This window comes from Hyperolius riggenbachi, chromosome 9 (assembly GCF_040937935.1).
Source record: "Hyperolius riggenbachi isolate aHypRig1 chromosome 9, aHypRig1.pri, whole genome shotgun sequence".
NCBI classification, from domain to species: domain Eukaryota; kingdom Metazoa; phylum Chordata; class Amphibia; order Anura; family Hyperoliidae; genus Hyperolius; species Hyperolius riggenbachi.
This window is the reverse complement of record NC_090654.1, coordinates 119,729,298-119,741,032: the sequence shown is the minus strand read 5'-3', so window position 1 is coordinate 119,741,032 and position 11,735 is coordinate 119,729,298. Positions and strand designations below refer to the sequence as shown.

Sequence of the window (11,735 nt, the reverse complement as noted above, 5' to 3'; positions counted from 1 at the left end):
TGGGTGTGGCGCGGGAGTCCCCCTTCTGTAAGGACTGGCGCACACCAGAGCGGTTGTGGAGCGTTTTTTAAAACACCTGCAGGGGGAAAACCACTTGGCTAATGAAAGTGAATGGGATGGTGCACACCAGAGCGGTTCTTTTTTTTTCACAAATGCAAACTGGGGGGCTGCAGCATTTTTTTAGATTTCTGAGACGTTTCTGCTTCTATGTTAAAGTATAGGAAAGTGGAAAACAGCTCTGAAAAATGCTAGATCAGAGCGGTTTTCCAGGCGTTTTTGTTACAGAAGCTGTTCAGTAACTGCTTTACTGCAACAATATTTGAAATCTGCTACACAAAAACGCTGCAAAAAACGCTAAGCATGTTTAGAAAACCTTGTTAAACATGCTTAGAATCGCTCTGAAATCTGCTTCAAAAACCTCTAGCGTTTTGCAGATCTGCTGGAGGTTTTTGGTGTGCACTGGGCCTCAAGGAAGCCTCTTTTGTTTTTAAGCTGCCGACAAGCTCACTGTAGGCAATTTTGGGGTGAGAGTGCAGCTGTTGGGGGGGGGGGGGGGATGGGAGCAAAGACCAGCACAGAAAGGACACAGATGTATGTAATTAACCAAGCAACATGCCTCTGTGTCCCTATTACTATTAACATTCAACCTTGGGCTCACTTTAAGTGTTTGTATTATCCTTTATATCTCAAAAGGTGGATATCTGGTCTTTGGGGATCATGGTGATTGAGATGGTTGATGGTGAGCCTCCATATTTCAGCGACTCTCCTGTGCAGGCCATGAAAAGGTTGCGGGACAACCCACCTCCGAAACTGAGGAACGCTCACAAAGTGAGTATTATCATCTCTAGTGAGAAATATTTATTGCCAAACATTTTTGGTGATGGACTGATGGTCAATTTCTCCTACATAAATTGTCAAAGAAGAATGCCTGTAGGGGATTTGTAAGTCTTTGGTTATTATCTTGTGATTATATTTCACTTCTGCTTCCTGTGCAAGCTTAAAGGACACAGCTCCAAAAAACCCTGATCACCCCCACTCCGCGGTCCTCAGCCTTCCCCGTTCGCCGCACCACCTCCCGTGACTTCAGCCGACTGGCCAGTCAAGGCGTAGCTGAAGTGCGCTCCTTGCGTACCTCTCCAGCGGCTGCTGGAGAGATACGCAAGGAGTGCACTTCACTTTGCATAGGCTGGCCACGCCCCCTGGAAGTCCGTGAGCCGGTGCGGCGAACGGGGAAGGCTGAAGACCGTGGCGTGGGAGCGATCAGGGTTTCTGGACCTGCGGGAAGCCCCAGGTAAGTATAACTAACTTTTAATTCTTTATCTCTGGTTTCCTTTAAACAGGAAGCAGAACATGATTGTCTCCAAACATTTAGAAAAATAAAAATCTATCACTTGGCAACTTTCGTCTCCAAGAATTTTCATCAAGAAGAATTTATGTCGGAGAAACTAACCCTCTCTGGTTATTATTATTTACAGAAATGTTTGCAAACATTTTAACATTCCAGAATACAAACACACGGGATGACCTTAAGAGATAATGGAAACGTCTTGATGTTTGTCACATATACTTTGTACAAAGCAAGTGAGCACTACAGAAGAGGGTATCTCTTAAAGCAAATCTTAAAGTGAACCTCCGGACTAAAAATCTACTCAGCAGAACTGAAAAGGCTTAGTAACAGTTTCACAGTATAAGAACTTTGTTTTTCTTACCAAAGCATAATTTTTAGCTGCATTTTTATCTAAGCTCCACCCATCAAAGAAAAAAAGCCCAGGCTTTTTTTCCCTGATGCTGTGCAGAGCATGATGGGATTTCCTATGTTGTTATTCACGTTGCCTAGCAACTGGGAGAGGTGCTCAGGACACAGGACAGTTGGAACTGTGTCTCATGCTCCCTGTCACCTCCTTTCAACCAAAAAGATGGCTGCCATCATGAAATCAAACATTTGCCTGTTCTTTTAAAACAATGTGGGTAAGAGATTATATTACCTATCTATTTTAATTAGCATAACTAATGTAACTTAATGACAGTATGTTTGTTTAGGCTGGAGTTCCTCTTTAAGTGAGAAATTCACTTCGGGTTACATACGTACCTTTCCTTTCTGGAGGAAAGGCTCTGCTTACCATAGAGCCTTTCACAGTCCTCGGTCTGTCCTGTCATTCCTGTGCTATTCCCTGTTGAAGTTATTCAATCTTCTTAGTCTTCTGGGGCAGCCTTCAAAACTACTCATGTTCCTTAGTAGTTCTGAAGATGAGCTCATCCGTACTGTGCATACACGAGCCTGGGTTTACATGTGCACAGTATTGATACACTCGTCTTTGGAACTATTCAGGGACTCGAGTGGTTTTGAAGGCTGCCCAAGGAGTGTCAAAGGGCTGTTCGACCGAGCAGGTTGAACAGCTTCAACCAGTGGGATGGACCAAAGGCCGGCAAGACCTTATGGTATCCAGAACCTTTCATCTACAGAGGAATGTATGTAACCTGAAGTGAATTTCTAACTTCATGATTTGCTTTAAAGCCCACATGAAATGAGAGGCATATGGAGGCTGACATATGTATTTCCTTTTAAACAATGCAGGTTATCTGGTTGTCCTGCTGATCCTCTGCCTTTAAAGAGAACCCGAGGTGGGGTTCTGACAATGCAATCCACATACAGAGGCTGGGTCTGCCTATACTGCCCAGCCTCTGTTGCTATTTAAATCCCCTAAGCCCCCCCTGCGCTCTGCTATCCCCCATAAATCACAGCCGCGCTGCCGACACACAGTGTGTCACATCGGGCTGTGTTTATCTCTGTACTGTCAGTCTGCCGCTCCCCCCGCCTCCTGCATAGCTCCGGCCCCCGCCCACGTCCCTTCCCTCCCCGCTCATTGGAGGGAAGGGACGCGGGTGGGACCGGAGCTATGCAGGAGGCCCCTGTCAGCCCCCCGAGCACGCAGACTGACAGTACAGATGTAAACACAGCCCGCACAGCGCGGCTGTGATTTATGGGGGATTGCAGAGCGCAGGTGGAACTTAGGGGGGTTTGAAATAGCAACAGAGGCTGGGCAGTATAGGCAGACCCAGCCTCTGTACGTGGATTGCATTGTCAGAACCCCGCCTCGGGTTCTCTTTAATGCTTTTAGCCATAGACAAGCATGCAGATCACATACTCTGACTGAAGTCTGATTAGATGCATGCTTGTTTCAGGACTGTGATTCAGGACTGCCAGACAACCGGTATTGTTTAAAATGAAATAAATATGGCAGTCACCATATGCCTCTCACTTCGGGTTCCCTTTAAAGAGACTCTGTAACAAAATGTTGAGCCTTATTACTTCTATCCTATAAGTTCCTATACCTGTTCTAATGTGGTCTGGCTTACTGCAGCCTTTCCTAGTTTCACTGTCTCTGTAATAAATCTTATCTTCTTTCCTCTGTCGGCTCTGTTGGGCTCAGGCTGGAATGTGTGGAATGTGCAGCACTGCTTGTGATAGGCAGAAGCTTTACACACCCTCTCCAAGCTCTCCTCTCAGCCTATCACACTCTGGTTAGCAGCCATGTCTTTTGTTTGTAAACACTGCCTAAAACAGCAGCAGGGAGTGTCAGAAACAGCACAGAGGGACCCAGGAAAACATAATGAATAGAATGGTATGCTTTTTATTGTAAGAATTTTAGAGTACAGATTATCTTTAAGACTTGATTTTTACCATTAATTCACTAAGCCAGATATTTCCTCCAGATAACTTTTTTATATTCTTGCATTTAAAGAGACTCTGTAACATGAAAAACATCCCCTGGGGGGTACTCACCTCGGGTGGGGGAAGCCTCGGGATCCTAATGAGGCTTCCCACGCCGTCCTCTGTCCCACGGGGGTCTCGCCGCAGCCCTCCGAACAGCCGGCGACTGTGCCGACTGTCAGTTCAATATTTACCTTTGCTGGCTCCAGCGGGGGCGCTGTGGCGACTTTCGGCACGGAAATAGACGGAAATACCCGATCTCCGTCGGGTCCGCTCTACTGCGCAGGCGCCGGAAACTTGCGCCTGCGCAGTAGAGCAGACCCGACGGCGATCGGGTATTTCCGCCTACTTCGGCACCGACAGCCATCAGAGCGCCTGCGCAGGAGCCAGGAAGGTAAATATTGCGTCACCGCTGTACGGAGGGCTACAGCGAGACCCCCGAGGGACGCAGGACGGCGTGGGAAGCCTCATTAGGATCCTGAGGCTTCCCCCACCCGAGGTGAGTACCCCCCAGGGGCCGTTTTGTCGTTACAGTTCCTCTTTAAGTAAGGTAGAAAAAAGTTCACTAGACCCCTTACTACTCCACTTGTACATTTAAGGTACCCCTGTAATTTGGCTTCCTAACTCTCACCAGTGGGATTCCGTGCATCAGTAAATCATGGTGGAATGGAGCATTATGTATTAGAATACCTAACACGATGTTATTTGTTACTACACCATTAACCAAATGAGTAGAGTCTTGAAATGCTATGTTGCGATGATTCAAATTTTAGTTCCCCAGAGAGTAAAGCAATCTCTCTACTCCCCCCACCATGCCCCAATATATGAAGACGTTGGGTGGCTAAAATAGAAACTATCTCACCCACTAAGACTTGCTAAATTACTGGTCATTGCTCAGTTACTCCTTCTAAAGCCTTGGATTAACATGGACTGCACTGGATTGTGTGTATGTCACTTCTCTGTAGGACACATGACAATGTCCTACTTTCACATTGGGGGTAAAGGAGCAGGAATGAATTCCACATACTTTTGTGACGCACATTTTTCAGTTTTCAGTTTCCCATCTCATTTAGGGTACATGGAAGTGAGGACTGGAGGGTGTTGGTCAGGGGTGTAACTAGAAATCACTGTGCCCCCCCTACAAAACTTTTGATGGGGCCCCCTCCCCCATGCTTTCTGCACACTGAACACTGAATAGGGACTGTCTACAAATGTTTGTCTACAAAACTTTGTATGATTCCTTATCAGTGGCTGAGCAGATGCAGTCATTAGAACAATTGTGCAGAAAGCAGACAGTTTTTGTCTCTCTGTGTCCTTAGTTGTCAGTCTCTCAGGACAGGGAATATAAACTTCTCCCCCCACGGGGCCCCCTGTGGCTTCTGGGCCCCCCTGTGGCTGCATCCCTTGCAGGGTCTATTGCTATGCCCCTAGTGTTGGTATTTGGTTTTGAGAATAGAACTCAAGTGGGTCGTGCCACTGTCTGAAGGGACAGTAAATCATCATAGGTAACCTTATAGCTTTTCCTTGCTGGCTTTGTTCCTGCTACCTGAGTTATCTTCAGCGTTGCTTTATGACAGGGTTGTCCAACTCCAGTCTTTGGCCGCAGTATCCATGTCAGTATTTTGGGATGTACAGAGCTATTTTAGTTGGCAATCCTCATCTCATTAAATCTTTTAATTAGAGCTATAATCATTTTCCAGAGCCTTTTAGGCTGTATAAGGCAAGTCACAGAAGCACTATAAAAATATTATTGTTATTGTTAAAAGATGTGACAATCCCATCCTTCCAGGACTGGAGTTTGCTGGTGTTTTTTACGAGTATTTTGTAATGCAATACTTCCCCAGTTTTCCAGAACCAGGTACCAGCAGTCTCTGAGACTGCTGGTACCCAAGTAACGGGTAGCCATCTGATGTAATCATCTGATGTCTGTACAAGCGTTCGCCCAATAGGATTGAGCATGCCTAGTCATTGCCATGGAGAGGATTTACCATACATTACAGTGGTTGTGCGGACATTGTTTGCTTTGTCTTGTTTTAGTTTAGTGTATTGTTCCCCTTAACCAGCACCCCGCGTTTTCACACATTTTTGGTGCTCCCCGCTACTTGTTTTGTCTTCCCACATTGCAATGGAGTAGGAAGGGATTATAGGCCTCCACTGAACGTTTTCCTAGAAGGATTTGGAGGAAAAAAATCAATTGAGCATGTAGCAACTTTTGGAAGGAGGTGCCAAAATGATAAAATACATAAAAAGGTTAAAATAGAGAGTGATAAGTCAACCTACCTCTCTAGAAGAATGAGCTAATGGTTTAGCAATTACTGCTAAAGATATTTATTGCACAATGACTATACGGTTCGCAGATTTACCCTCCTTCCGCAGGTCAGTTATGCTGGGAATACACGTTTCGTTTTTGCCTTCGTTTTAGCCTTCAATTCGTTCGGTAAACGAATCGAGTGTTGAAAACGTATGTGAAAATAGTCATAATCTCATTATAGTTTCGATTAATAGACCCCAAAAACGAACGACTAGTGATCGAACATGTTTGATATTATCTCTCTTTATCCATCTAATCGAGCCATTGGTAGGCTTGATGGCTGTTCAGATCGATTATATATTCGTTTATGCCGTCCGTCCCTGTACTACGTTTCGTTTCTTTGCAGCCTTCGATCATTGGAAAAACGAAACCATCAGAATCGAAAAAAAAACTGAAACCGTGGGTGGTGATATTAACCTTACGATCGATTATTTCGGGATCGAAAAGGTTAAAAGGCACAATCGAAACGAAGGTTTAAACGAAGGCAAAAACGAAACGTGTATTCCCAGCATAAGTAACAATGTTTTCCTTGCGACTCCCTGGAGCCAAGGAAGCCTTCACACCTGTAACCCTCAAATGACCTTAGTAATATAAATAGGCATGTATAGGTTAAGCTGAGTGTGCCTGTTCATAGCTCCGCTGGCTGTAGTTCCCAAAGGCTGTGGGATCATGCCTGTATTTATGATGTTTGTGTGTGTACCATTCTTAGGTACTACAGATGTTTTTTGTCTTATAATGTACCTGAGATGGGAGATATAAAAAATTGATACATACCTGGGACTTCCTCCAGCCCCCTCCAGGCTGATCATCCCCTTGCCATCCTCTTGCGCCACCTGGATTTTCCCAATTCAGCCAGTAAGAACCTTCAGTCGGGGCCAGTCGTAGCATGCGCAGTCCAGCTGCGGGCTCCCCCCATTGCGCTCCCGTCACCAGCAGCATTGACCAGGCTGCGCATACCCAGTACACCACATGCTGAAGGACTTCACGGCCGAATTGTGGAGAATCCAGGTAGTGCAGGAGGACAGAGAGATCAGTTTGGAGGAAGCCCCAGGAGGCATGTATCATTTTTGAACCCCCCCCTCTTTTTCCCATCTCATGTTCCCTTTAAGTAGGAAATTGAAAGGACAATGGTGACAATGAACCAGTAGATAGGACTACTTGTAATAATTGTTTCTGCTCCTTTCCTAGGCATCTCCAATTCTCAGAGATTTCTTAGAGCGCATGCTGGCTCGGGAGGCAACCGAAAGAGCCACAGCCAAGGAGCTTTTGGACCACTTTTTCCTTCTCCAAGCTGGCCTGCCTGAGTGCCTCGTGCCGCTCATCCAACAATATCACAAGAGGAACTCTACCTGCTAGCACTGGGAAAATGACACTTCACTGGAATCTTCAGTGCACAACACTGTCTCACTTACCCACCCATGAAAGGACTAATTGACTATGATTATTATGAACTGACGTCCTGGTGGATGGAGACAGCGGAGAGACATTCCGCTTCTAAATATAAGTGCGGTCGTGCCAATTATATTTATACGACAGATTATTATTTGTCACGGCAGGCAACCTGGACTTCCCAGACTGCAGATTACAGGCCTCCTCGCCAACAACAGGGTTAAATATGATTGTTTACAGTAATTATTAAGCATTTCACTCCTGGAATGTTCATAAACCTCATTGCTGACTGTACTAGCAGCAAAGCGGTAAAAGAAAAAGATATTTTTACACTGAGAGACATAAAATGGACTAGAGCAGAGGCACCTTATTTTCTTATTACTGTATAACTCATCTGCAGCACAGAGCTGCTATTGTACTGAAGCCACTTCCTTAGATATCCAGCAGAGGGTGATAGTTCCACAAACATATGCAGTATATGACAATCACTATTAGCACCATTGGAATGCAGTGTGCTGTCTACCTGCGTTCAGCTTTCTATAAGACAATCCTGTATAAGATCAAGCTGAGTATAACAGTGTTAACATTTTATAAAAGAGCCACAGCAACAAGGTTGATGCAAAACTTTTGCACAAAAAAGTAACAGCTTACGACAGGGCCCTTTCATACTACAAAACACAAATGTGCTTACGGAAACACAATGCATTGTTTATGCATGTCTGTACACATTTGTGTGCATTTGTACCCTTTTTTCAATTTTTCCATAAGCTTAAGAGCTTGCTTCCACCAGGCGGCCGTGTTTATACCACAGCCCAGGGCAATTTCTCTGCATTTTAGCACAGACCTTATTCAAGGTACTGAATGTGGCAGCACACAGGATCCGTCAGGAATCACTGCAACGCATACGGTGGGGACGTCAGACATTTAAAAAAAAAAATGTGTGATGTAAAAGTTCATCTCAATGCAACTGGTGTGCGTGAGTCCTAATGGCGCAAGTTTCCTGACATAACTGCATGCAGCAGTTTTTTGTTTTGTTTGTTTTGAAAAACACACTTCTTAGCACTGTATATAGTGAGAAAGCTAAAATGATTTCCCTATGCAAAAATGCATATGCTTGCATGGGTTCTGATAAAAAAAAAAAAAAGCATAGTACCATATATAGGGTGAAAGGGCCCTTAAAGTGCCCATCAACAGTACAATTCTTAGTGAGCGATCTTATTTTCAATAAGATCATTCAGATTGAAATGAAAGATCATATTTAATCGATTCACAGGATTAACCCTTAATGGATTTTTCCCCTTCAACTCCAATGTCTGACATAGTCTGACAGGAAGCATAATGGCTGCCGCTAGAGGGGCCCTCGCCGAATCTAATCCAGATCCTTTCTATCAAAGTGCCGGACTAAGTGTGACACTTGGATCACTGCTGACCCCATGCCGCGCCACTTAATATAAATATTATATTGGCGTATTTGGGCTCCCCGCCTCCTGCATGGCCCCGGATCTAGTGCGTCACGGGTCAGGCTATGCGAATAAAAGTGTTGGACTATGTCATTAGGCTGGCATGTGTGCAATGCGAGCAGGGCCAGTGCTACAATAAAGGCAAAGGGGGCAATTGCCCCAGGGTGCCTAAACTGCATCTAACTAGCCACAAGGTATGTATAATTCATATGTGCCGGTATTTAAATGGATGAGGTGGCAACCCTGGCACTGGTGGGAGACAGTAAGGCGGCAGCAGCAGGCAGGGGAATATTGTTAGATTGATAAATTACCTGACTCTGCGTCGCCGCCTCCCGATCCACGATGTCTTGCCATGGTTTCCTCCCGGCCACAGCGACGTGACGCAGGCATGTAACACACGTCAGTGCATGCATGCCTGCAAGGAAAATAGTGCCGAGCTGTCCCCAGGGAGGATGGAGTGTGGAGTCCTGGGAAGCTGCTTCCAAAGTAAGTGATCGATGCTGCTGATTTTCAACTATACATGCTGCTAGGGAGGAAGAGAGGCTACTGGGGATTTTGCTGTGGGTGGACTGGACCCCAGGTTACCTTTGCCCCGGAACTCCTGAGCCGCTTAAACCGGCCCTGAATATGAGACGGAACTACAGTGTGCGAACAGGCATCACCCCACCCCGCGCCGATGCACTAGTGCAAGGAGGTAAAGACCCCACCAGCACCCACTGCTGAAGCAATCTCAGATCACCCATGTACACAGTGTAAAAGTAAACTTGGGGGGGGGGGGGGGGGGCTGGGGGTGCGGGGTTGATGTAAAAATAGGATTGGAGAGGGTTTAAGAATCCAAACTTATGATCAGAAAATCTGCCTTCTTGATCGATCGACAATGTGATCCTTTAGGATAACTTGAACACACGAGGTTCTATGCTTTCATACAATACGATTGGAATAATCTAATCGAAAATACAATCATTCACTAAATATTGTACTGTTAATGGGCACCTTTATATCTATGGAGACAGCTGGCAGTTCATAAGAGGCTGATGTGGTTGAAGTGTGAGTTGCTACATATGTACAGCATAAAGCAGCAAATGTCAATACTGAAATGCGTAGCTGTGAAGACAAGTCTCAATAAGCATCATTTGTGATACCTTTGGTGCAGCGCATATTGTGATATGAATCTGTTGCACTTTTCCCTCGGTTGTCTGCTCCTATTGTGGAGCTAGTATGTCTGTGTTTTCTGTTTTTGTACCCCACACGTGGCACTTAGAATTTAGCAGTAGGCAAACGTAGTAAAGTCTGTGGCTGTCCAGCACACTGGTGATTACACTTCAATACTTGAAAACATTGTAAAAATGAGATGTTTTATGACTGTTCCACACTGTAAAGGTAGCCATACATCTACCGATTCTGATTCAATCCACCAAGCGATCGGCTTTATAGGGCGATCAACTTCAGTGTGGTTGATCGAAAGTCGATCGACTAGTGGCCCACACACCACAAGCGATAGCCTATGCGATTCACCTTCACTAATCGATCTGACCGATGTTGTGTCTCAATGCTCTGAATGCTAAAATTGATTCAGTGTCAATTAAATGACATGTGGACAGTAGCCGATTCCTGTGCGATTGACCGATATCTTGCATCCAGCTCAATCGACTAAGCTGGTTGATCGATCAGGCATACTGGAACACACTCCATTCACTCTCATTTCCATAAAATGACTGAATCGAATGGTCGATCGTACTGCTAAATTGCTACATGTATGGCCACCTTAAAGAGAACCTGAGATGATAAAAAAAGAAAAAATGTATGCTTGGGGCTTCCTCCAGCCCCCTTTGGCCTAATCGCTCCCTCACCACCATCCTCCGCCTCCTGGATCTTCCGCTATAGATCCTGGTAACATCAGGAGGCGGGGCTTAGTGGGCACGCGTGGCCCAGCCACGTGCGCACACCCCGTTGCGCTCCCATTGCTGGGAAATTTCTGCGCCTGCGCAGTACTACTGCACGGGCGCAAAATGCTTCTGGCTGCGGGAGTGCAACAGGAAAGCTCGCGCGGAGGCCGCACTGTGCCTAACTGGCTGAAGTTACCGGGCGCTATAACGGCAGATCCAGGAGGCGGAAGAGGATAGTAATGGAGTGATCAGGCTGAATGGGGCTGGGGGAAGCCCCAGATATGTATGATTTTTTTTTAATCACCTCAGGTACATTTTAAGACTTATTTAATAAAGCAAGAGGCAGTAATTCATAGTGACCAATCATGTTTCATTGCTGTGACTGCTGATTTTAAGAGTGAGACCTGATTGGCTGCATGGATTACTGCACATCTTTTCAGCTGCCTTATTAAATAAACCCTTTAGGCCTCGTTCAGACTATACGCGCTGCCGTGCGCATTTTGCCAGCGCGTATAGTGTGCGACACGCAAGAACGGTAGAAGGGCATAGACAGCCCTTCTACCGTTCCCATCATATGCGCTGCGTGGCAGCTCGATTGCGCTATCGCATGCTGCAGGCATTTTTGGGAATCGCAGCGCAGATCCGATTCATTGTAATGAATGGGATCTGCAGCGCAGCGCATAGGAGCGCAGATGGCGTGCGATCGGACGCGTTGCGTTCCAATCGCACAGCCATCTGCGCTAATGATGTGAACGAGGCCTTACTGCACGGCTGCTTGCCAGACTAAGGCGATGTACAGATGCTACAGAAATGTTAATATGATGACAAATATAGAGTTTTGTCAGTGTTTAATAATACTAAAAACAAAATGCTGTCAGCAGTTCCATTTTTTCGTATACTTTAAAGGATTACACGTTCCTATGGTATTTTAGGAATTCAACACATTACAGAAATAACAAAATGATATTAAAGAGGAA

The 11,735-nt window shown here is 45.6% G+C and overlaps 1 protein-coding gene across 6 annotated transcripts in view; it reads left to right on the top strand.

The window, feature by feature from the left end:
• PAK6 (p21 (RAC1) activated kinase 6) overlaps nucleotides 1-9,621 on the top strand; it is a 168,182-nt gene extending 158,561 nt beyond the window's left edge. For all 6 annotated transcript variants that reach the window (XM_068253438.1, XM_068253439.1, XM_068253440.1 and 3 more), the window contains 2 exons: nucleotides 694-828; nucleotides 7,212-9,621. In XM_068253438.1, the coding sequence (XP_068109539.1) occupies nucleotides 694-828; nucleotides 7,212-7,379 (303 nt within the window). In that variant the 3' untranslated portion in view covers nucleotides 7,380-9,621. The remainder of the gene's footprint in view (nucleotides 1-693; nucleotides 829-7,211) is intronic.
• The last annotated feature ends 2,114 nt before the right edge of the window (nucleotides 9,622-11,735 follow it).